This window comes from Geotrypetes seraphini, chromosome 8, assembly GCF_902459505.1.
Source record: "Geotrypetes seraphini chromosome 8, aGeoSer1.1, whole genome shotgun sequence".
NCBI lineage: Eukaryota > Metazoa > Chordata > Amphibia > Gymnophiona > Dermophiidae > Geotrypetes > Geotrypetes seraphini.
The window spans coordinates 16283461-16310132 of record NC_047091.1 but is presented as its reverse complement, the minus strand read 5'-3'; the positions used below and the strand labels follow the sequence as shown (position 1 = coordinate 16310132).

The following is a 26672-nucleotide window of genomic DNA, read 5'->3' as shown; positions in this document are numbered from 1 at the left end:
CACTTAATGACCAATACCTTGTCCTCGCAAATGCTAAGTTGGCTCATCTGGAGACAAATAGACATTCAGCATTTTTCTTTGCGGCCCCCTTCATCCTGGAACCATCCTAATTGAGAACAGAGTTTAATTTTAAAACATTTAAAGACATCCATAAAACTTGGCTATATGAGCAGCTGTTTAACCTTGCATAAGGTTGTGGTCTTTTTGGAATTTCACCGGAAATCCATTCCAAACCCCTCTCCCTTTAGTTAACGTTTTAGAAATAACTTATTGTACATGAAAATATATCTTTTCTGTCAAACAGTGCTTTTCTTAACTTCTTTTGATGTTTGGGTGTTGTAAACCGCTTTGAAAAGGCGGTATAACAAGAATAAAGAATAATAACTTTTATATGTGTACTGATCTGCTCACTTTAATGTTCAGTTGGCTTGCCAGTTTCTTCCCTGCTTATCTTAATGTAGAATCTGAATCTTATTGCCTGGTTACGCAGTACAGCTGATTTAAAGATGCATCTGAGTGTCAAAGTAGACAGGAGTTCCTAAAAGTGAAAAACTGAAGCCTCGGTGGCCAGGTGGGTTGTGTATGATGTGACTTTGCCGAGTGAGGCAGGATGAATCCCACCCCCTGGGAGATAAAAGGAACCTGCCTTGTCAGACAGGCTGCTTGTTCACTCACATTTCAGAAGAAGGAGTGTCAGCCACGTAGCGATCCATGGCGTTTGTTCCAGCACCAGGATACCACCCTGCCTATAGCCCAGTGAGTATGAAGTGTCCACAGTTTTTTGTTTTTGTTTTCATCGGTGGATTGTTTTCACTGTGGATCATTGGGTCTCCCCATTTTTCTTTGTTTTGGTTATCTTATGCACTTTTGAGTTTCTTCCTCTCTGTGAATTATTCTATCTCCCATTTTCCATTTCAATTTTTTTTTCTAGTGTCTACCTGTGGATACCTTTAAAATTAAATTCTGGCTGTAACTTGGAATTTATGTCAGATATTTCACTCTAGATTCCACTGTGGTGGAACAGATACATTAATACTAGACGGCAGTTCATCTTTTCTGTGACCGCCCCACAGACGTGGAATTTCCTCCCAATTTATTTACGTATGGAGCAGGACCTCGGAAAATTTAAAAGTAATTTAAAAACCTTTCTTTTTAAAGATGCTTTTAGTAACCCCTAGGCCACAGATTACATATTATTAAACTATGTTTTAATTTGTTTTCCTATTGTATTTTTTCTTTGTATTGCTTTACTATTCCTAGTTGTATTTCGCTATTCCTTCCTTCCCTATGTTCCTTAAATGATGTTTTAATTTTTAACCCAATGTTACTATTCAAAGTTTGTACTGTATTGTTTATTTTGTAATTTCTAATGAATGTATTTTAAATTGTTCATCGCTTTGAAATCTGACTAAGCGATCAATCAAGAGATATATTAAACTTGAAACTTGAAAGATTCTTGAGAATTATGGGTGGGGTAATGGGCAAAGGTAGTACTTTTGGGATGCCTGGGAATAGTAGTGCTCCAGGGAATAGGGGGGGGGGGGTTTGAAAGCATGTCTAACTTGCACATAAAAGAAAAGTTGGCTTGTGATTTTAGTACTGAACAAGATAGATTCCAAAATTTGAGCACTAGAACGTCACTCTGTTACCATTTGTAGGTACTCAAGTCACTTTATCTTCCCATAGTTTGCAAGGTCTACCTGAAAAGCTTGTTTTGTATTCTAGTCAGTAAATTCTAGTCAGTAAATTCCCCTCCCTCGCCCTCCCATTCCTGTGTTGTGTCTATACTTGAAGATCAAATTCCTAGGGAGGTTAATGCACCTCTGTGCTTTAGTTGAAAGGCTAAGTATCTTCCTTGTTCCCAGGATAGGCTTGACCTCTTATCAGGAGAGTAAATATAACATTTTCTAACTTGGAATGGATAGCTGAAAATACCATCTTTGTAAAGAGCTGTTTTGTTACCACGGTGCTGTAAACCTTGGCCTACAACCCAAGCTCTCGTGCATCGTTCAAGATTCAAGTTAACATAGCATAAGAATAGCCTTATTGGGTCAGACCAATGTCCGTCTTCACGGTGGCCAACCCAGGTCTCAAGTACCTGGCAAAAACCCAAATAGCAACATTCCATGCTACCGATCCAGGGAAAGTAGTTGCATGGACTTTGGTTGAAAACTTGCTTCCCATTACCTAGGTTCAGCTAATTATGTTTCTAAATTAATCTGAGAAAAAGAAATTGTACTTCATTTAAACCTCTGTTTCTCTTGGGTATTCAGTTGGCCTTCCTTTCAAATATGGCCTCTTTTTGAAGTGTTTTCTTAAGTCTGTCCCGTACACGTAAAGGTTACCTACCCGTGGCTTTGAGTAATGACCAACAAAGCCATTCTCTCATAGCACTGAAAAAGTGACTCGTGACATAAATTATTGTGGTTCTAATCATTTTCCCCTTCAAAACACTACAATAAAATAAAACCACCATATAGCAATTCAGAGTACTTGAGCATATACATTTGTTGTACGAATATAAGTGTGCCTAACTGGTTTGTGTGTTCGATAGCTTGTTATAAGCAGCAAAGGAATCTTAAGTACTTGGTTTTCAAGATGGTGTCTTGCCATGGAGCTGTGCAAACTTATTTTTATGACAGATAGATTAAAGACATGATAATAATCAAGAAAATAACCTTATTCAAGTTGTGCAATTTATTTATTTATTTTTTTAAATAAAGGGCTCTGCTTTTGCTTGTTGAATAGCTATGAATGGGTGGAGGTGGAGATGTTTCAGAGAATGCTAAAAAAGCCACCGGTCCGGATCCTTGAGCACTGCGTGTCTGTATGAGACAGACTACGTGTATGATGAACACTGTTTATTTTTTTCTTGCGTTACGTTAGGAAAGATAAAGAGCTTTATTCCTGAACAACCTTCGTCCTTTATGGAAACAGATCCAAAGAACGTTTAAGTGGTGCTTTGGGGGACTGCAGCTTGTTTCTTGAGGGGAAGAGATAGATTAGCATTCCTGGCTGGGCTTCATGGTGCTAGTATTGTCATTCCTTCTCCCTGCACCTGAATTCAGTTTGAGACTTGCTGGCACATGCCTGGTTATGTAAGTCTTGCCTTTTTATATGCAAATGACTGAGATGCAGTCAAGAAACTTACAAGTAAGAAAATGGTTCTATCTAAGAACGTAAGAGCTGCCATATTGGGACAGATCGAAGGTCCATCAAGCCCAGTATCCTGTCCCAAATACCTAGCTAGATCCCAAGGAGTAAAATGGATTTTATCCTAGGAATAAGCAGTGGATTTCTCCAAATCCATTTTATTAATGACTTATCTATCATATCTCCCCTGAGCTGTCTTTTCTCCAAGCTGAAGAGTCTTAGCTGCTTTAGCCTTTCCTCAAATTCTTCCCAGGGTCACCCACTGAATTCTTTCTTATCGAGTTTAGATCAACCTTGGTGGCCTTGAAGAGAGTTTGACAGTATGTCCACTAAACCCCTTTCAGTTGTTGAAGCTGCCAGTCATCTTTTGCTCAAACCTCAGGCTCTGGGTGTGGAAGGTAGATTTATCACCTCTTAGTCATCGTCTTCTAGAATGAACCGCAGAAGAGGAAGAAAGATCAGTTCACTTCTGCCAACTGTTCTCTCTTGTAAAAGACTCCATGCTGAATGAGTCTCTGTTCAATTCTTATTCTTTCCTGCTACTCCCCTTCAAGAGTTCATGGCCTATATCCCAAACACAGACCTCCCCCAGCCAGAATTCCTCAGGATTTCATATTAACATTCCAGTTATGGATATGAATAAACAGTTTACTTGCCAAGACCAATACAATTCAAAGAATAAACAGGTTTGGCCTGGAATTCACAGCAAGAGGTTTACCCTAGGATGGTGGAAATGAGGTGTAGCTTGTATAAGTACCCAGAGCTCTATGCTGTAGCATATGTACCCACAGTGGTCAATCTAAAAATGGTCTTCCCAAGATTCGCTCCAATATAGTATCTCTCTTAGAGGTGACATGATTTAGGGCAGTGGTATTCAATCCAGTCCTCAGGGACCACCTGGCTAGTCGGGTTTTCAAAGTCTGTGTCATCCATATTCATTGTGGATATCCTGAAAACCTGACTGGCCAGGTGGTTCCTGAGGACCGGGTTGAATACCACTGATTTAGGGAGTTTACTGCGATAATCGGTGAAAAGTAACCCATGAATACAGGTTGGGTAATAATACCTTTAAAATATAGTATTTTGGCGGCTGGCCCAGGGGCTCAGTGGCACTGCTGCACACTGAAATTCTGATTATTGAGCCAAGTCCTTTATGCCTAAGCTTGGTTGAGGCTGTTGTCCCTGAGATGGGCACAGTCATACTTATTCCTCAACAGTACCACTTAAACAATTTTATAACGAGGCATCTCTAATTAGATGCATTAATGCCACACACTTTTACTAAAGGGTATTAGGCCCTAAAGCATGCAAAAATGGTTACTGCAAAACCAGTGGTGTAGCCACGGGAAGGCCTCAGAAGCCTGGGTTCCCCCCCCCCCCCCCTCCCTACAGAAACTTTGGGCTCAGGCTCCCTTTGAACTTTTGTCACCAGATTTGTGGCTGGCGGGGATGCTCAAGTCCTACCAGCCAAATAAATGTGTTGCTGGAGCACCTGCCTTTGTTGCCCGGCAGCAGGTAATTGGCAGGGTGCTCCAGCCACTGATGCCGGCACTTCTACACATGCTCGGTTCATGCGTTAACCTGAGCACACTCTGAAGTGTCTTTTCTCCCTGCTCAGGTAGCACGGGTAAGGGGCTCCAGCGGCAAATCTCTTTGGCTGATGGGGCTTGAGCATCTCTACCAGCGAAGGTATGGTGTGGTAGCAGCAGTAAACCAAAGAAGAGAGAAGTACGAAATAGATGTCCGTGATGCCGTATTTTTTTTTGAATCACACAACAGTTTGTAGTGCTCTGTATTGTACACTTTATCTATGTAAATGTGCACGAGCCAAGTCTCTTTAATTTGAGAAAGGAAGCTCTGGAATGAGAGGGCATAGAATGAAGTTAAGAAGTGATAGGTTCAGGAGTAATCTAAGGAAATACTTTTTTACAGAAAGGGTGGTAGATGCGTGGAACGGTCTCCCGGAAGAGGTGGTGGAGACAGAGACTGTGTCTGAATTCAAGAGGGCTTGGGATAGGCACATGGGATCTCTCAGAGAGAGAAAGAGATCATGGTTACTGCGGATGGGCAGCTCTATGACCTCACAATGCAGGTGCACAGAGCCTTAGCCTATAGGAAGAGGAGATGCAAATGTTAAGAGCCTTAGCCAATAGAGAGAGGGGAGATATGATAAGAGACGTTTAAATGGAAGCTCTGCAATGAGAGGACATAGGTTGAAGTTAAGAGGTGATAGGCTCCGGAGTAATCTGAGGAATACTTTTTTACGGAAAGGATGGTAGATGCGTGGAACAGTCTCCCGGAAGAGGTGGTGGAGACAGAGACTGTGTCTGAATTGAAGAGGGCCTGGGATGGTCATGTGGGATCTTTTAAAGAGAGTAAGAGGTAATGGTTACTGCGGATGGGCAGACTGGATGGGCCATTTGGCCTTTATCTGCCATCATGTTTCTAAGTTAAAGCAAGAGCAGACCCAACACCTGCCGTCTTTCTATTCGCTAGCCTTCCTCAGGGGTCCCAAGGATAGATGTAAAGCTAAGACACGATGGTAGGTAAAATGTGGATAATAATGGAACAAAATGCCCGTGAAAGCCGAGCATGAAATCTCTGTCAAATGCTGAGGCAGGGGGAAGTGAGAAAATGCCTGGTTCCCAGGCCCTCTCCAAAACTAAGTTCTAGCTCAGCACCTGTAAAATAGGACAAAACATTTGCAGTAGTTTCCCTTTCTCTGCATGCTATGTGCTATTTAGTTTTAAAAAATATTTTTGGTGGTGGTGGGGGGGTCATGGGTGGGTCCAGAGAAGAGCAACTAAAATGGTTAAGGGGCTGGAGGAGTTGCCGTACAGCGAGAGATTAGAGAAACTGGGCCTCCTCTCCCTTGAAAAGAGGAGACTGAGAGGGGACATGATTGAAACATTCAAAATACTGAAGGGAATAGACTTAGCAGATAATGACAGGTTGTTCACCCTCTCCAAGGTAGGGAGAACGAGAGGGCACTCTCTAAAGTTGAAAGGGGACAGATTCCGTACGAACGTAAGGAAGTTCTTCACCCAGAGAGTGGTGGAAAACTGGAACGTTCTTCTGGAGTCTGTTATAGGAGAAAACACCCTTCAGGGACTCATGACAAAGTAGATAAAGACAGGTTGTTCACCCTCTCCAAGGTAGAGAGAACGAGAGGGCACTCTCTGAAGTTGAAAGGGGATAGATTCCATACAAACGTAAGGAAGTTCTTCACCCAGAGAGTGGTGGAAAACTGGAACGCTCTTCTGGAGTCTGTTATAGGAGAAAACACCCTTCAGGGACTCATGACAAAGTAGATAAAGATAGGTTGTTCACCCTCTCCAAGGTAGAGAGAACGAGAGGGCACTCTCTAAAGTTGAAAGGGGATAGATTCTGTACAAACGTAAGGAAGTTCTTCTTCACCCAGAGAGTGGTGGAAAACTGGAACGCTCTTCTGGAGTCTGTTATAGGAGAAAACACCCTTCAGGGACTCATGACAAAGTAGATAAAGATAGGTTGTTCACCCTCTCCAAGGTAGGGAGAACGAGAGGGCACGCTCTAAAGTTGAAAGGGGATAGATTCTGTACAAACGTAAGGAAGTTCTTCACCCAGAGAGTGGTAGAAAACTGGAACGTTCTTCTAGAGTCTGTCATAGGGGAAAAACACGTTGCCAGAGGATGTGGTAAGAGCGGTTAGCGTAGCTGGTTTCAAGAAAGGTTTGGACAAGTTCCTGGAGGAAAAGTCCATAGTCTGTTATTGAGAAAGACATGGGGGGAAGCCACTGCTTGTCCCTGGATTGGTAGCATGGAATATTGTTACACCTTGGGTTTTGGCCAGGTACTAGTGACCTGGATTGGCCACCGTGAGAACGGCTACTGGCTTGATGACCATTGGTCTGACCCAGTAAGGCTTCGATTATGTTCTTATGTAACATCGTTATGGAATAGAGTTTACGAGGAGGTGCTGCAAAGTTTTCAGCCCAACCAACTTCCAAATTCTAGAGCAATATCTGCCACTGTAGCTGAAAAGAATGTTATTTATTTTGCAAAGTGCCATTTGCAGAATCGTAATAGCTATGTTTTGACACTGTTTCAGATCATTGATTGAACAATTCAGGAGAAAAGTGGTGGAATTTTCAAATGTGGAACTCTGACCCATCATGAATTCCTACTCATGCAGAAGAAAGCTCCCAAAGGAAATCCATGAATGTATGATGCAAACATTGAGTGATAAAGCCCATCATACTCCACAGTGAAGACGTAATGTGCAAACTTTGTGTGGATATTTTGGTACCGAAGATGCAGCAAGGTCTGGGAGGCCTCAAACGGTGTCTGCTCCTGAAATGGTGATCATGTACCATGACACTGATTTTGGCCAGATTGCGAGTGGAATATCGACTAAAACCAATTGGTGCAGACGCCTACAGATATCCAGGGAACATGTTGGGTGTGTAATCCATGAGCAGATTGGTATGCAGAAACTGTCAGCCAAGTGAGTGCCCAAATAAGAACATAAGAATTGCCTTATTGGATTAAAAACTGGCTGGAGCATAGGAAACAGAGAATGGGGGTAAATGGACAATACTCGGACTGGAAGAACGTCACTTTCAAAGCAGGTGTCCTCCAGCTGCATTGCTACCACTAGGGGGTGGAATATTTTCAGTCGCTAAGGACAGGTATGTTCCCTGGAGTCCTGCAGAACTTGCCTGTCCCTCACAATTGAAAAATGTGACAGTAAAACAGCACCCTCTATTGGTGAGACTGTGGGTGGAGGACTCCTGCTCAGCTTAGAGGGAACAGTGGACTCACTAGTGGGGTGCCGCAGGGCTTGGTGCTTGGACCCGTGCTCTTCAACGTCTTTATAAACGATCTGGACATAGGTACGACGAGTGAGGTGATTAAATTTGCGGACGATACGAAGTTATTCAGAGTAGTGAAGATGCAGGGGGATTGCGAAGATCTGCAACGTGACATAATCAGGCTTGAGGAATGGGCATCAATATGGCAGATGAGGTTCAACGTGGATAAGTGTAAAGTGAGGCATGTAGGTAACAAAAATCTCATGCACGAATACAGGATGTCCGGGGTGGTACTTGGAGAGACCTCCCAGGAAAGAAACTTGGGAGTTCTGATCGACAAGTTGATGAAGCCGTCCGTGCAATGTGCGGCGGCAGCAAAAAGTGCGAACAGAATACTAGGAATGATAAAGAAGGGGATCACGAACAGGTCGGAGAGGGTTGTCATGCCGCTGTACTAGGCCATGGTGCGCCCTCACCTGGAGTACTGCGTCCAGCACTGGCCGCCGTACATGAAGAAAGACACGTACTACTCAAAAGGTTCAGGAAAGAGCGACTAAAATGGTTAAGGGGCTGGAGGAGTTGCCGTACAGCGAAAGATTAGAGAAACTGGGCCTCTTCTCCCTCAAACAGAGGAGATTGAGAGGGGACATGATCGAAACATTCAAGGTACTGAAGGGAATAGACCTTAGTAGATAAAGACAGGTTATTTACCCTCTCCAAAGTAGAGAGAACGAGAGGGAACTCTCTAAAATTGAAAGGGATAGATTCCGCATGAATGTAAGGAAGTTCATTCTTCACCCAGAGAGTGGTAGAAAACTGGAAACGCTCTTCCGGAGTCTATCCTAGGAGAAAACACCCTCCAGGGATTCAAAACAAAGTTAGCCAAGTTCCTGCTGAACCGGAACGCACGCAGGTAAGGCTAGTCTCAGGGCGCTGGTCTTTGACCGGAGGGCCGCCGCATGAGCGGACTGCTGGGCACGATGGACCACTGGTCTGATCCAGCAGCAGCAATTCTTATGTTCTTATGACCGAAGGTCCATAAAACCCAGTATCCTGTTTCCAACAGTGGCCAACCCAGGCCCCAAGTACCTGGCAAGATCCTAAGTAGTAAAACAGACTTTATGCTACTTATTCTAGGAATAAGGAGTGGATTTCCCCAAGCAATCTCATTAATGGCCTATGGACAGGGCCAAATTAAGGCCCTTAGATGCTCTAAGCACTAATTTTGGTGCCCCCTTACACTTGTAATTCAAAATATTAAAACAATAATAAACCATTAAAAAATTTTCAGAAAGGTTAAAAAGCGTTCAATAGGCTGTCAACCTTTTAAGTACCTCAGTACAACACTTAACTGATCGATATGTGATAGATCTGGTGTTGAATCAACAGACATACTAAAATACTGTAACCAGAAGATTTAACTTTGTCAACAATGAACGAATGGACCTTTTGCGCCATTACTTGAATAAGTTCCTTGAAGGTGGTTTTGACAGTTAAGAAGGTTTTCCTTTGCCTGAATTTCCATACTTCAAAATGTGGCTTATGAGTTCAGGAAGCCCTAAAAAATTCCCATTTTTCAACGATCCAAACCTTTCTTCTGTTTCTCAAATAACAGCTATGACACGCCTCAAGATGTTCCCAGTAATCACACTCTTCCTGAATTTGTTTCTCCAACCGTGACTTCAACCTCGCACCTTGTCTGCGAGTTAAATATGTTAGCAAAAAGTCTCGGTGAGTAGTGCTTATCCATTTCAATAGTATTTCGACAGTGGCTGAACCCTTCTCTTATAACAAAATTCGAGAAATTTTTAGGAGCCAAATAGTTTACAACCAAAACAATAAACTGATCCTGTTGATGGTGAATGCAGTAACCACTCTCTCTTGTATTTCTCACCATTGGCTTTTGTCCCGTGAAAAAGTTTCTGTGGCCACTACTAAAATGCCGGTAAGACTTGTCAAAAGGCCCATTGTGGTGTTGACAGTTACTGGGCCCATAAGTGATCCAATAAGCCACATCATCAGCACAGAAATCAAGCCACAACCCTGGATCTTTAGCTAAATTGTAATTTTCTTTATCTTTTACAGACAGAATAATTTCACTGCCATCGTCATGATCCACTAACCTTTCATTTTCAGCAATTATTTGAGCCCCAAAATATATTGTAAAGTCATTTGAATCAATATTTGCAGTAGAGGTATCCGTATCAAGAGAATTTACAGGCAAAGTGAGATCAGTTATGAACATGTGCTAGATCAGTGGTCTCAAACTCGAACCCTTTGCAGGACCACATTTTGGATTTGTAGGTACTTGGAGGGCCTCGGAAAAAATAGTTAATGTCTTATTAAAGAAATTACAATTTTCCATGAGGTAAAACTCTTTATAGTTTATAAATCTTTCCTTTTGGCTAAGTCTTAATAATAATATTGTCATTTATAGCTAAAGAGACATATGATCAAGAAACTATTTTATTTTACTTTTGGGATTATGATAAATATACCGAGGACCTCAAAAGAGTACCTGGCGGGCCGAGGGTGAACAACCTGTCTTTATCTACTAAGTCTATTCCCTTCATTATCTTGAATGTTTCGATCATGTCCCCTCTCAGTCTCCTCTTTTCAAGGGAGAAGAGGCCCAGTTTCTCTAATCTCTCACTGTACGGCAACTCCTCCAGCCCCTTAACCATTTTAGTCGCTCTTCTTTGGACCCTTTTGAGTAGTACAAGGATGCTACAGAAGATACATTACAATACAGTTTGAGAGAAGATACAACCAAAGAGAGACAAACTAGCATTGTTGAATGAGTGGTGCTGCGAGGTAGAAAAAGGAGGTAACTTATAGTTCAAGGTCACATGGATGGCGGTGGGCATAATGTCATTGTGGTAGCAAGGTGTTATGTAGGATCAAAAGTCGTTGTGTTGAATATGGTGTCATAGAGATAAGTCTTTAGTTTCTTTTGGAATGTGAAGTAGTTCAGATCTGATGGTTGTTGGGAGGTTGTTCCAGGAATACTGATGAGAAATGTTGAGTTGACACTTCCAAGTTGATTTTGCAGCATTTTCAGCATGCCGGTCCCAACTTTTTGGAATGACTAGTTACTGTTAATGAAACATGGTTATACCACTATGATCCCGAGACAAAACAACAGTCCATGCAATGGCGGCATTCCAAGGCCGAGGAAATTCAAGACCCAAAAGTCAGCAGGAAAGTCCAGGGCCACAGTGTTTTGGGATCAGGAGGATGGTGACAGACTATCTTCCAAGGGGGCCAAACAGTTAATGCAGAATACTGCTGTAACTTGCTGTGCTGATTAAAGGAGGCATTGAAAGAAAAAAGGAGGGGGAAGCTGCGGAAAGGAGTTCTCTTTTTGCAAGACAATGCACCTGCTCACAAGGCTGGCAAAACGATGGATGTTTTGACGCAGTTGGGGTTTCAGTGCATAGACCATCCACCCTGGTCCTCTATCTGGCAGCTGGGCTTCAACGCCAAGAAATGTAAGGTCATGCATCTCGGAAATGGAAATCCATGCAGAACTTACACCTTGAATGGAGAAACTTTGACCAAGACTACGGCAGAACGAGACTTGGGAGTGATCATCAGTGCAGACATGAAGACTGCCACTCAAGTGGAGAAGGCTTCATCTAAGGCACGGCAGATGATGGGTTGTATCAAGAGAAGTTTCGTCAACAGGAAGCCTGAGGTCATGATGCCATTATACAGAGCCATGGTGAGACCTCATCTAGAATACTGTGTGCAATTCTGGAGCCACATTACCGTAAAGATGTGCTCAGAATTGAGTCGGTTCAGCGGATGGCCACCAGGATGGTCTCGGGGCTAAAGGGTCTCTCGTACAAAGAAAGGCTGAACAAATTGCAGCTCTATACTCTCGAGGAGCGTAGGGAGAGGGGAGACATGATATAGACGTTTAAGTACATCACGGGACGGGTCAAGGTGGAAGATGATATCTTTCTTCTCAAAGGACCCTCGAACACAAGAGGACATCCGCTCAAACTCAGGGGAGGGAAGTTTCGTGGAGACGTCAGGAAGTACTTCTTCACGGAACGAGTGATAGAGCGCTGGAACAAGCTTCCAGTACAGGTGATCGAGGCCCGCAGTATCCCAGACTTCAAGAATAAATGGGATACCTATGTGGGATCCCTGCGAGGGTCACACCAATGAATAGGATCACTAGGGTATAGACTTAATAGAGCAGGTCAGTAGAGTTAAGGAGGCCAGTAGACTTAAAAGGGGGGTCAATTTATGGGCAGACTTGATGGGCTGTAGCCCTTATCTGCTGTCATCTTTCTATGTTTCTTTGTTACTCATCAGATCTTGCTCTATTACCCAAAAAGAGTTTGAAAGGGCAACAATTCTTGAGTGACTTGGAGGTGATAGTAGCAGCAGAGCAATATTGCAGTGACCAGACATCAAGAGTGTTTTATACAGAAACTTCAGACACAATATGCCATGTGTATTGAATTTAGGGGTGAATATGTGGAATAACTTGTGAGTTTCATGGCCTCCACGTCATTTCCTTCTTGGCTGGGCGGAGAACTTTTCAGCACCCCTCTTGTAGTACTAATTTTTTCAGTGCCCAAATGTAGGCACCATTGATTAAACTGAGCCCCTCTGTAACCGGCTCCATGTTCGGTGGCTGCCGATCGCGTGTCAATCCTGTGACAGCACCGGGTAGAGAATCACATCTCCAGCAAACGTAGCTGCTGGAAATGTAGGCCAGGCTTTTCCTGGCCAACTTTTCTGGCACCTACCTATGATGTGAATTGCAACTTTGGAGGTTCTTTAGGCCCACCTAATGTTATTTCTGGCATTAGCAACTATCCCGCTCTCTCCGTTCCACAGCTCAAAGGCTGTTGGCGGTTCCTTCTTTAAAAGTTATTGGTACTAGACGTCATGACATATATTCGGTGATGGCCCCTCAGTCCTGGAATACTCTGCCACAACATATAAGAGAAGAAAAGGACCTTAATCGATTTAAAAGCAACCTGAAAACCTTTCTTTTTAGAGACACTTTTAATCATTAAATGACATATACACAGCGCAGCAAACACCATTTATCTAAAAAAAAAAAAAAAAAAAATTTTAATAATAACATTTTTTACCTTTCTTCCTGTTCCTTCCATTCATGGCTCTTTCTTTTCTTTTTTTAAAAAACATTAACTTTGTAACTTTCTCCCTTTTGTCCTTATGTACTCAAGTTTGTCTGTATGTTTGTCCGTCTAACCCATTTTAACCAGTACGTTGAATTGTATGTTTATTTTATATTTTATTGTAACTCGCTTAGCAAATTATAGATAAGCGATTTATCAAATCTAAATAAACTTGAAACTTGATTCTGGTGCCAATTTCTTAGGCGCCTAAAAACTCAGTTAAAAATGTTGATGGAACAGCATTTTTAACTGTTTGGGCACCTAACAAATCAGCACCAGTTCGAGAATCTGGGCCTTTGTGTCTAAGTGGGAGCTCCCACCATGCTCCTCCCCAGTGAACTTTCTCATGCATTTTTACATGCTAAGGTAGGGTTACCAGATTCTACGACTGTAAAATCCAGACCCATGGCCCCGCCCAGTTCTACCCAGCTCTGCCCCATTATACCTAAGTCACACCCCAGCCCCGCCCCCTCAATCTGTTCTCGTGCTCGGAGCCATGTTGAGAAGACATCTGCACATGTGCAGGTGTGATGTGATGATGTCGCATACATGTTTGCATGCACGTGATGTCACCGCTTTGCATATGTGCATGCACAGATACCCTACCAATTCGGTCCCGAGCTGGAAGCTTTTCAAAACCTTTAGAAAGTGCCAGGTTTTGAAAACCATAAATCTGGTAACCCTATGCTAAGGCATGTGTGCACTTCCTTTGTTCTGTGTTTGGTCTTGTAGTGTAGTTGTACAAGGTTTTGTTAGTAATTAGCTTTGTAGTTTACCACATCAGCCACCTAAGAACAGGCGGGGTATACATTTTTAATAAAATAAAAAAAAGTGCTGTTATTCTATAAATGTTAAGTGTGCATATGCAAATTTTGTATTAATGAGCCTGCTCTGATACAAAATCATGCAAGGCAGCACATTAATGCCAAAATAAGTGAAAAAGGGGGCAAGCGAGAGGATTTGTGGGCCTGTTTGGAAAATCGGGTAACCCTACCCAGATCTAGGGTTACCCTTTTTCAGGCTGCAAAAATCTGGACACGTGGCCCCACCCTGTTCCGTCTCCGCCCCGCCCCCACCAACCTCCTCTTTTCTTCCCCGACCAGCTCTGGAGGGCCTGGAGCATGCGCGGATTTGGTGTGTCGTCATCCGCACATGCTCATATGCCCTTCAGATGCGGACGGAGCTTGTCGGTGCTTTCCAAAACCTGGACAAACTGTTGGGTTTTGGAAAGTCCGTCGGGGACCCCGGACAGTCCTCTAAAATCAGGACATGTCTGGGTTTTCCCGGACGTCTGGTAACCTACCCAGATCCCTTCCTTTGAGACATCCTCTGATCCCTGGTGGCTTCGGGAGTCTGAGGTCCTCCCACTACTGTTGCCTCTAAGTTGAGCAGGAGTCCTCCACCTATAGTCCTGCCTGTGTGTGTGGGGGGGGAGGGGTGCTTTTCACTATTACATTTCCAATAGTGGAGGACAGGCAAACTCTGCAAGATTCCAGAGAATCTACCTGTCTCTAGTGCTTTCAATTTCTATATAGCACTATATTATTAAATATAGAGAAGTTTTTGTGTATGAGAAGATATATATATATGTAGATGGTAAAAGGAGACTCACTCTCAATCTCCTCCAATGTTCTCACACTTGTGAAGTAAATACTCACCTATTCCTGAAATACCTAGACAGCTGACCCACTTCCCTCCTTCCCCTCTCTTGCCCTTTCTCCCCATTGTTCCCACATCCCTTAAATTAACTCAACTTGTACGTCAACTCAACTTGTACTCCACTAATCTTCTGTAAACCGCATAGAATTTAACGGTATTGCGGTATATAAACTGTTATTATTATTATTATTATTAAATAACTCTTAATTGTTTTATACCGACCCTCAGAGGTACCACCAGATACTCAAGCCAATTTCATTGTATCTGGCTTAACGTACCGATTCCTCACTGGGTCCTCCTTATTAAATAATTAATTTCTTAAGTTTTTAAATTATTTTAGTATTTAAATTTTTTTTTTTTATCATAACCATAATGCATATGCTGAATTAAAGTACTTAGCTTGATAGTTTTCAGTAGTTTCATGGTCTAATGTCCAGGGATTATTGTGCCGACGTGTTTCACCCATCGGGGTTTTTTCAAGGCTTTAAGCCATGACTTGCCGACCACCCAGTTTACTATACTTAAGTTAAGCCAGATACAATGAAATTGTCTTGCGTATCTGGTGGTACCTCTGAGGGTCGGTATAAAACGATTAAGAGTTATTTACTTCACAAGTGTGAGAACATTGGAGGAGATTGAAAGTAAGTCTCCTAGTGATTTGGAAACACAGAATTGAAGCATCACCTTCCACTGGCAGCAATGCAGTTGGAAGATACCAACTCAGCTTAAAGGTAACCCCCCCCCCCCTTATCTCTTAGCCCTGATGTGAATCTAAAGTGCTACCTATTAAACCTGGGTATGTAGTTGAGTACATACACCTCTAAGATTTGTTCCTGAGACCAGAGGCATAGTGGGGGAGAGGGGTGATCTGCCCCAGGTGCCATCTTGGTGGAGGCGCTGTCACCTGTCCTCCTCTCAGCCCCCCTCCCACTCCTTCCCCTTCCAAAGTACCTCTTTAAAATTCTCGGTGCGAGCAGCAAGCCCAACCTGCTGCTCGCGCCAGCATTGGCTCTTCCTCTGATGTCACTTCCTAGGTGCGGATCCAGGAAGTGAAGTCAGAGGAAGAGCTGACGCTGACACGAGCAGCAGATTGGGGTTTCTGCTTGCACCAGGAACGCTAAAAAGGTACGGGGAAGGGAAGAGGCGCACGGAAGGAGGGGGGCGGGAAAGGAGCAGATGAGGGGTGGGGGAGGCGTGGCCCCGGGCACCTCTCACCTTTGCTAAGCCACTGCCTGAGGTGCGGTGAGGGTGCGGTGACTTGCCCAAGATCACAAGGAGTGTCTGTGAGTGAAGTGAAATTTGGCTTCCAGGTTCTCAACCTGCTTCTCAAACTACTAGAGGCTAGATTCACTAAGCAAACCGATCGTGTACTGATCGGTTTGCGACCCCTTTGTGATCCGATTTTCCTCCGACCCAATTCACTAACCTCGTGGCCGATCATCCTCTGATCCGATCCGTGCATGCAAATGAGGGGAAACAGCATGCAAAATAGGCATGCAGCGATTCACTAAACGAAAACTGGAACACCAACTGGGTTGGCTGATCAAAGAAACAAGCGACTGCTGGGGACCAGTCAATCGCGTCCTTTCCGACTGCACCTCCTACTCTCTGCCCCAAATCTCCTGCTCTCTGCCCTGACTCTCTGCCGCGATTCTCCTGTTCTCTTGCTGCCCTGCTTTGTCCCAATTCTCCTGCCCCGATTCTCCCCAACTCTCCTGCCCTTCCCCGCAGTGTAAGCCTGTGGTTTTAACCACGGGTTTAAAGCGGATTAAAATCACAGGCTCGCAAAAAAAGTGTTGTTTTCTGCTGCCAGGCACGGAGGGCCAGCGCATTCGCAGACCATCTACAGATGGGTCTGTGCATGCGTCAGGATCGCTGGAGAGTGAGCCATGCAGTCGGTTGAGAGCTTCGTGAATCAGCCCCCCGGCCATGGATCGGATTGGATCGCTCACGGATCGGATCCGTGGCCTTAGTGAATCTAGCCCTTTGTTGCTTATTAGAGAATGACACGGTGGCAAAATTCATCTCCGTTCCCGTCCCCATGGATAACCGCAGGAAATAATCCCATGTCATTTTCTAATGTCTATTTCAACCTCGGTCCTTCTACACCAGCATTCTTCACAAAAGCTTGAGGGTCAGTGGTTGTGGCCATTCATACTCTAATTCTTATGTGAGCCAAGGATAATGAAGCCATTGTGACATCACTGATGTGATTGGCTCTTAGGCACTGGTGGAATGAGGCATTATGACATCACAATATCTGCTCTGGATACCAGAGACTGCCATTCTCTAGTCTATCTGAACCTCAATCCTTCTACACCAGCATTCTTCAAAGCAAAGCTTGAGGGTCAGTGGTTGTGGCCATTCATACTCTGATTCTTCCCTCTCTCCTTAAAGAATGACATGAAGATGGTTTCCCGCGGTTATCCGCGGGGACGGGAACGGTGATGAATTTTGTCACCGTGTCATTCTCTATTGCTTATCCCTGGAGTGAGATGGAAAAATGACTGAGATGCATGTGTCGGCTGGGCTAATGGCAGGTGAAAAGGCAGGAAGAGTACAGCTCTCTTGCCTTCGAGAAAGTGGGACAGGCATGAGACCATAGAAGGACTTGAAACTTGAAACTTGAGGGAGAAAGGAATGGGGAGGCAGAAATACACCTTCCCAAGGTACCTAGTTGCAGCTCTGTAGAAATGTCAGTGCTGTCACTCAAATGTCTGTCTGTCTGCCTTCATTCCAGATTGTCCCTTATATCACTTCAATTCCTGGAGGACTTCGTCCAGGGGTGACCGTCTACATACGTGCAACCATTGCAAGAAGTTGTAATAGGTAAATTATCACACTTTGTTTGGGGGAAAAAAAAAGTCATTTAAAAAACTGCTTCCTGGAACGTAAAAACAGGCTTATAATTTTTGTTCCCAGAATAATTATTGTACACGATTTGCAAGAGCTCTCAAATTCTGCTAAAACAATCCTATCTGTTTGTCTGCTTATGTCGATTGAATACTTGAACAAGAAGGTACAGCCTCCTACCCTATTAAAGAGGTTACCATATACCAGGGATACAAGAGAAAGTTACTAAATCAGTTGACTGTAACAACAGCTTCCGTTGCAAGAGAACATTTGTCAGTGCCTGCTGAGAAGAGTTTTGCAAGGAGCAGGTCCAAAGCGGTGCCATCAGGTGATATGGCTGTCCTATCCTGCTTGTCAGAAGAACATAAGAATAGCCTTACTGGGTCAGACCAATGGTCCGTCGAGCCCTGTAGCCTGTTCTCATGGTGCCCAAAAACAAAATTACTCTGGCTCGGCCCAAAGTTAGAACACCTGCCCTCCCTCTTCGCACTACCCTCAGGCGCTGCCGTACACCTTGAGTTCTCAAGCAAGGTCCTTGGCATCATTATCGATTCCTCTCTCTCTCTCTCAACGACCACCTCAACTCCTTGACAAAATCATGCTTTTTCAGCCTCCACATGCTAAGGAAAGCAAGACCCTTCTTCTGCCAAAAACATTTTGCCGTCCTTGTCCAATCCATCATCCTCTCCAAACTTGACTATTGTAATGCCATTTACCTATGCTTAACAACAAAAAAGCCTCCAAAGACTCCAGCTTATTCAGAACACGGCAGCCAAGCTGATTTTTGCAAAACGTAAATCTGACCACGTCTCCCCCACTCCTGGCCAATCTTCACTGGCTCCCAGTGATTTCCAGAGTCCAATTCAAATGCTCTTGCCTGGCTTTTAAGATTATTCACGGCATCCTTCCTTCCCTAATCCCACTTTCCTTTAACTCCTCGCGCCCTGACTCCACCAGGACCGCCCATAAATTAAAACTATCCTTCCCCTCCCTACATGGTATTCTCCACGCAGGTAAACTGGGAAAATCACTTCTTTTCAAAATCACAGGTCTCTGGAATGGCCTTACCATCCCGCTGCGGAACCTGAGCTCCCTCCATTTATTCCGCAAGCAACTAAAAACCTGGCTCTTCTCTAACATGTAATTTCTTTTCCCTTACTTTCCCACTCGATTTATAAACTTATGTAAACCTTTTCCTACCCTTTCTCATTTTTAAGTTCTTGTAAACCGTGCTGAGCTCTACTTCCGTGGAGATGATGCGGTATATAAACTTAAGGTTTAGTTTAGTTTAGCCCAATCCAGGGATATGGAGTGCATATATTATGTTATAGGCATCCTCGTTAATTAGAGTTCTAGGTGGGTTACAAGCAACATTGATACATGGAATTCTGTATAGAGGTTTTTGTGTTTTTTTTTAATTCTTTATTGATTTTTAATCAAAAACAGTGTCATACAAATGAAAGAACAGTAGGTATTACATTCATTACATTAATATCTGTACAGGTAACATAAATATCATTCAATAATTTCATTTTCTTGCATATAATAATAGCACAATATAACCTAATATATAATACAAATGAAGAATAAAGTTACCCAAATATCTCTATCAATATTTACTCCCCTCCCTCCACCCCCCCTGGATGTGTAAAGATAAATAAATCAAAGGAAAGATCTGATGAAAATATATTATTATATTTTTACAAATTTAGTCAATGGGCTCCAAATTTTACTGAATACCTCACTAAATCCCCTGCACTCTGCGTTAATTCGTTCATATCTGTATGTAGTGCACACATTCACCCACCAAGTGGGGGAGTAGCCTATGGTGAAGGGACAAAAGCGCGCAAGACAATTGAGCGCCAACAATACGAAGCAGACAATTGCGCGCCGGACTTAAACTCAATTTTAAAGTGCTCTGAGGGTGTGCATGTGTGGGTGGGGAACCCCCGCAGTTAAGTTAGTACTGATGCCGCTGCCGTTGGGGGGGCGTGGGGGAACCCCCCCCATTACAGAGGAAATTGATGTTTTTCCCTAAAAAAATGGAAAAACGCCTCTTCCCTCTTCCCCCAACACCCCCACCCAACGGCAGCGCAAACAGTACTAACTTAACAAACCCCCACTCGGAGCACTTTAGAATGAAGTTTAAGTCCGGCACGCTGATGTCCTGCGCGCGATTGTCTACTCTGTATTGTCAGCGCTCGATTGTCCTGCGCATTTTCGACTATGAACCATAGCCTATATCTTAGGACCGAAAAATAAGTCTCAGTTAAAGGCTCATTACTTTAAAATGGCATTTGACACCACTCTTATAATTTTTTTTTCTTGCTAATAAAAACTTTTCTATTTCCCTTTACTTTTTGTGGTTCCCCATTATTTATTTATTTGATTTAGAACTAAACCAAAATCGTCATAAGCTAGGCATACAAATAACTCTCAGAAATCATATCTACAAACCAAAACCATGTTAATAAAGGTTGTGAATAGTTCGTCAGCTTTGCCAGGGAGGGCAATTATTGACTAGAAAAAGGCGTCTGCAAATAGCTGCGTCTTGAGTACGTAGTTTCCTAAACGTTCCCTTTTCACAAACGTTTCGTATTTGGCCCACAAGGGAGTTCCATATTTTAACTCCTGTGTAGCAGAAAGTTGTTTTACCAGTCTCAACATGCTTTGGGGTCACATTCGTCTTCAGTAAAACTAGATTTTCGGAACGTAATGATCTGTTTGGCGTATAACTGCCATCCAAATGATACACTTTATTTCTTTCTTTTTTCACCAGACCAATAACACACAAACTTCCACAGGAGGTAGTATTAACTGTATATGTATCTAAGCACTTTCATGCTCAATGCTCAGGCATTATAGGGATTTTCAGACATCCACCTCAGTAATATAACTTGTGGTGGCAGAGATCCTCATCACTCCCAACCTGGCATTATATCGTTTTGCCGGGGGGTTTTGTTTTCTTTTTCTCAACTTATGTTTTTTTCTTGTTTTCAACTTATGATTATTTCAATAAATAAATATATTTTCCAGCAACATTAATTAATATGAAGCGGAACTTAGCTTTTGATTTGTGGTTCTTATTCCCTTGCCGACGTGTTTCGCAAATACTTCATCAGGACGGGGAAACCTACAAAAGAACATTAAACAATGTAGCATGACCTCCCATTTTTTAAATTCATACCATAAAAACAGGAGAAACCTCTCACTCTCAAAGAATCATACCTTAATTTATCATTCCTGCTTACTTCTCATAGCCGCTAGCATGTCAAAATGGCCGCGGTGTTCACTACCTCCCTGAAGTACAGAACCTCCCAATGACGCCAACCCAAAAGGAACCAATCACAGCTAACACAACTATTTCCCGCCCCCCCAACCAGCGCTAACTCATACCTAGGGCTGAAAATCAAACAGACCTAAAGTTCAACCTTATCAAAAGGGATTTAATGAGCGGGACTCCTGCAAGAACCCCTCCCCCAATTTTTCATTTTCAATTAAGATCTACCTGGGCCATCCAGTCTGACGTCTCATGTAACCCTGATGGAATCATGGAATTTAAGTAGTACATCCATCTCAATTCATTAATGTTCAAGATCCTCTCTATGTTACCTCCCTCCCACCCGGCGGCAAGGGGAGAAGAACTACAAATCAAAAGCTAAGTTCCACTTCATATTAATTAATGTTGCTGGAAAATATATTTATTATGAACTATTTATTTATTGAGATAATCATAAGTTGAAAAAGAAAACAAGAGAAATATAAGTTGAAAAAAAAGAAAACAAAAAACCCGCCAAAACGATAAAATGCCAGATTGGGAGTAATGAGGATCTTCCATACAAGAATTGATGACGGATCGTTACAGTTTTATATAGGATTCTGAAGGCGACTGGTAGCCAATGCAATTGCTGTAGATATGGCGAAATAATAATAATAATAATTTATTTCTTATATACCGCTATACCATGAAGTTCGAAGCGGTTTACAATAAATGTGATTATCTATTGTAAATCTTTCCTTCCCGTTGTAGCCAAATTATATTTGTTTTGTCATAGTTGATTTACCCTGTTTGTCCTTATTGATTTTATAATTTTTAACCCTTTTTATTGCAGACTGCTGTGGCTTAACAATCGTGTTAACAATGGCGGTATATCAAATACAGTAACTGTAGCTTAATGGATAATGCAGCTCCCTGTGACCCTGGGCAAGTCGCCCAACCCTCCACTGCCCTGGGTACAAAAAAATCTTAGCTTGTGAGTCCACTAGTAATAGAGAAAGGACCTGCGTATGATGTGTACAGTGCTGGGTGCGTCTGGTAGCACTAGATACAGGGGAAAGTCAAATTTTAAAAATAGCATCAGGACAGTAGAAATTTTTCTCCCCTCCCATTGACATTCATCTCATGGAGATCAGTAGCTTTAAAGCTACTGACAGCTGAGTGCGGAATATAATTTTAATATTCAATGCTACGCCATGTATGAGCGTATGTGTTGAATTTCTGGGTCAGCTGCGGACCTGGAAATTATTTGAGCACCATTTAATATTCAATGCTGGCACTTGTGTAGATAAGCAGGCAAAGATCAGACGACCATTTGTGTAGGTCCAACTTTACAAATTAACAAATAAAAATAAAACAAAAGATGGAAAATATGATAACACCATTTTATTGGACTAGTACATTTTTCAATTAGCTTTCAGATGCCAAAACCACCTTCCATAAACTGTCTACCACTTCCATCCAGCCTGTGCTCCCTCTCTTTTTACATGATTCATTCCATTTTTCTCTCTCCTTTCTCTGTAGTCCCCCTCTTCCCATGCTCTGGCATATTGCTCCTCTCCTCTCCTTTCTTTTCTTCCTTCCTCACCCCACCCTACCCTATGGTCTACCATTTCTGTCTCCTTGATCTTCCACTGCAGGTAATTGAGGCCAGCAGCGTGCCAGATTTTAAGAAAAAATGGGATTGGCACGTGGAAGAGGAAGGTAAGGGGTGGGTCATTGGTGTGGGCAGACTAGATGGGCCGTGGCCCTTTTCTGCCGACAGTTTCTATGTTTCTATCTCTCCCTTTTTCATTCTTCCCCCCCCAATGGTTTGGCATCTCTCTCCTCTCCTTTCCTCCCCCCCCCTGAGGTCTGGTATCATAATCTTCCCTTCCATCTTTGTCTCCCACTCTACCATATGGTCTGGTATCTCTTTCCCTCCTCATCCCCCCATGGTTGCATCTTTGTCTCCTTCCCTTCCATATTTCAATGCGAGCACCAGCACTAATCTGCCAGATCGTCCTGATTCTGCCATCAACTGGTCTGGCACTAGATCAGTGTATCGCAAACTGTGTGCCTCCTCAGATTTCAGGTGTGCCGCAGCACACTGAGGAGGAGAGGCGCCAGTGCCAGCTGACTGCCTACAGGATGTGTCTCTCGCGGTGAGAGGCATGTCCTGTAGGCAATCAGCCGGCACTAGCACCTCTCCTTCTCTCCGTCCCTATTCTCTGCCAGCACCCCCTCCCCACACACACACTGGAATCTCAGGGCCCGTCTGAAAGGCCTTTGCACATGAGTGGATGTTGATATGATGATGTCATCACGGTGACGCCCACACACTTCCGCGTACCTCGAGCCGCGGCTCAAGAAAGTTTGTGGGACACTGCCCTAGATGAGTAATGTCTTGACGGTCAGTGGGGATATTCAGACGTACTCTATCAAGTTAAGTGCACTGAAATCCAGGAATGGCCCACTGATCAGGGTTCAAGCCTCTCCTGATCACGATTATGGAACCCAGAATCTCCAAGTGAACCTCCAGATATGTAAGCCACTTCTCACAGCTAAAGCTTCTAATGACTAATCATATCTTAGGGGCGTGCATTCATTTTGTAACGAAAGAGGCTCATTTAGGGCTCCTTTTACTAAAGTGCAGAAGAGCTTTTTACTGCGGGCCGGCAAGGTAGATGCTCTGACGCACATTCAATACCTTTCAGCGTCGGAACATTTATCTCACTGGCCTGTGGTAAGAAGCTCTTCCGTGGTTTAGTAAAACCCAGTGTTAATTTCAAAAGGAACTTTCAATAACATTTCTGGGGTAGAGGTTCATTTTATTTAGGTTTTTTAAAAAAATTATTATTATTGTTGATTAACACATGCTATAAATGAAAATTGAATGAAATGGAAAGAAGGGAATGAAACCAAATGAGATGAAACGCAACCATTGTGCTGATCCCTTTCAAATGCTTTTGTAATTCTGATAATGTCTCCTTTTTGGAAATGTTTTACTAAGAGTTCCTGTTGTAAGTTTGATGTAAAATTGTCCCTCCCTCCTCCGATTTTCACAGATTTTGTGTGGAGTTTGCCACTGGACAGTATGATGGCTCGGACGTTGCCTTTCACATGAACCCTCGCTATGATGGGCTCGATCGGACCATCTTCAACTCTTTCAAGGACAACGAATGGGGTGAAGAAGAGAAGAAGAAGGGAACACCCTTTAAGAGCGGGAGGCAATTTGAGTTGGTTTTTCAGATCACCAAGAACAATTATCAGGTACATAAGGATACAAGAATAGTCTTACTGGGTCAGACCAAAAGTCCATCAATCCCAGTAGCCTGTTCTCACGGTGGTCAATCCAGGTCACTAGTACCTGGCCAAAACCCAAAGAGCCAACTTTTGCATTGGAACACCCCCCCCCCTCCTCTATCCCTACAATCTGGTATCTCTCCTTCCTCACACCCCCAGCTGTAATTTGGTATCTCCCTCTCTTAAGTCTTTCCATCCTGCTTAGGGTTGCCAGCCCAGCTCTCTTCTGTTTCACCAGTTTCCTGTTCACTTGCCTCTGTGCTTGAGTCCCTCCTTTCTATCTGGGCCACAGAGGATGCACAAGTTGTTGCAAACTGGAGTGATTGCGGATTTGGCTCATGAGAGAGGATTTCAGATCTCCCTCTTTACTTTTCTAGGTGATTGTGGACGGTCACCCCTACTATGAATACACTCATCATATACCCATGGAGCGTGTCGCTTGGCTTCGTGTGAAAGGAGACATCAGCCTGCAGGCTGTCAGCATTATGGGTTATGACGCAGGATTGGCTAGCAAAGGTGGATTAGTGGTAAGTTACGTAAGCACTATCGGGTGGTAATGATGATACAAGACACAAACTATATATGTATTTATTTATTTTTTTAAATTTTTATATTTTCAGGGTTTGACATCCCTCCTTGTAAGTATCAAATGAGAGAAGTAAAAAAAAAAAAATAAAGCATGGACAGAAGAAAAATGGGATCTAGATAGGGCAGTAGAGACCTAATATAAGCACATAAGCACATAAGCATTGCCTCTGCAGGGTCAGACCAGCAGTCCGCACCCGCGGCGGCCCCCCAGGTCCGTGACCTGTCATTGGACCTTACCTAAGTCTTTCATCCCCTATTCATTTAATACCTGTACCTATACCCTTCAATCCCCTTATCCTTCAGGAAGTCATCCAATCCCTTTTTGGCAAAAGATTGGAGGCCCGAGGGAAGAGAAGCAAAAAGAAAAATGTACAGGCAGTCCCCGAGTTACAGTCGCCTGACTTAAGTACAACACGTACTTAAGAACGCGATGGTGGCTTCATTTGATTTCACTGAGCGGTATTTCCAGTGGCATGGAGTGGACTCCTACACTTCTGCAACAGATTCAGGAATGATGCCTGGCCACATTAAGATGCACACCTTCTGGCAAATCATATTGAGGGATACAGGTAATCCCGGTCTCCAAAAAGGAGTACCTAAATGGGCCACCACGTGCGCGGATCACCGGACAAGATGGACCTCGGTCTGATCCGGTGAAGGCATTTCTTATGTTCTTAAGAACAGTGTGTGGTTGTGCGTGCTGTACCTTAGAGGGAACACTGATAGGGACAGTTGGCCCTTTTGTCAGCTGGGAGCAGAGATAAGCAGTGTGAATCTTAAAATCTACAGGTTCTGAGTTACCGTATTTTCACGCGTATAACGCGCATACGTGTATAACACGCATACGCGTATAGCACGTGGGAACAAAGCATTGCTGTAAAAAAAAATCTATATAGCACGCACACGCGTATACCGCGCATGCTGCTATAACCTCCTCCCGCCACCCCCGCTTACTCCCTCTTCTGGCCTGCGAACCGGCATCCTTCCCCCCCATGCTCTCATCACCCCCCTCCCCCACAATCCTACATCCCCCCCAGCAAAGACATCGCTTACCCAATTGGGCACCGGCACCAGCACCAATGCACAGGATGTGCCAGTGCCAGTGCCCGAAGATCCTCCCTCGCCTGGGCTGGGCTGGGCTGGGTGATGCTAGGGAGATCCTCCCTCTTCCCTGTGCTGTGCTGGGCTGGGCTTTGAGCATTTGCGCATGCTCAAAGCCTTCTGCTCTCGCTCTCTCCGAGATTCTGAATCTGAGAATCTCGGAGAGAGCGAGACCAGAAGGCTTTGAGCATGCGCAAATGCTCAAAGCCCAGACCAGCCCAGCACAGGGAAGAGGGAGGATCTCCCTCGCACCGCCCAGCCCAGCCCAGGCGAGGGAGGATCTTCGGGCACTGGCACTGGCACATCCTGTGCATTGGTGCTGGTGCCGGTGCCCAATCGGGTAAGCGATGTCTTTGCGGTGCGGGGGGGATATAAGATCGCGGGGGAGGGGAGTGACGCGAGCGGGGGGGAGGATGCCGGTTCGCAGGGGGGATGCCGGATCGCAATGAGAAAAAAAAAAAATTGTATAACGCACTCACACATATAACATGCATGGTTATACTCGGTTTGTAAAATCGTGTATAACGCGCGCGTTATATGCGTGAAAATACGGTACATACAAATCCAACTTAAGAACAGCTTTAAAAAAGGTAACTCGTTCTTAACCCGGGAACTGCCTGTATATGGAATAGTAAGAGTTCAAATAACTGGATTCCATTGTATAAAGCAATTTTTATGTCAGCAGGATTGTTGCTTTGGCTCCACCTCCTGTTTGATTCATTCGTTTATTGGCTGCTGGCATGACTATTTTATTAATAAATCCAGCAGGTTCATCAGATAGCAAATTGGCCAGTTGTTT

At 43.7% G+C, this 26672-nt stretch overlaps 1 protein-coding gene across 2 annotated transcripts in view; it reads left to right on the top strand.

Annotated features, from left to right (window-relative positions):
* The first annotated feature begins 539 nt into the window (after positions 1 to 539).
* LOC117365355 (galectin-4-like) overlaps positions 540 to 26672 on the top strand; it is a 38593-nt gene continuing 12460 nt past the window's right edge. The window contains exons 1-5 of one of the 2 annotated variants that reach the window (XM_033955706.1): positions 540 to 756; positions 17510 to 17598; positions 23947 to 24151; positions 24562 to 24711; positions 24805 to 24822. In XM_033955706.1, the coding sequence (XP_033811597.1) occupies positions 712 to 756; positions 17510 to 17598; positions 23947 to 24151; positions 24562 to 24711; positions 24805 to 24822 (507 nt within the window). In that variant the 5' untranslated portion in view covers positions 540 to 711. The remainder of the gene's footprint in view (positions 757 to 17509; positions 17599 to 23946; positions 24152 to 24561; positions 24712 to 24804; positions 24823 to 26672) is intronic. The other variant, XM_033955707.1, reaches the window with a different exon arrangement.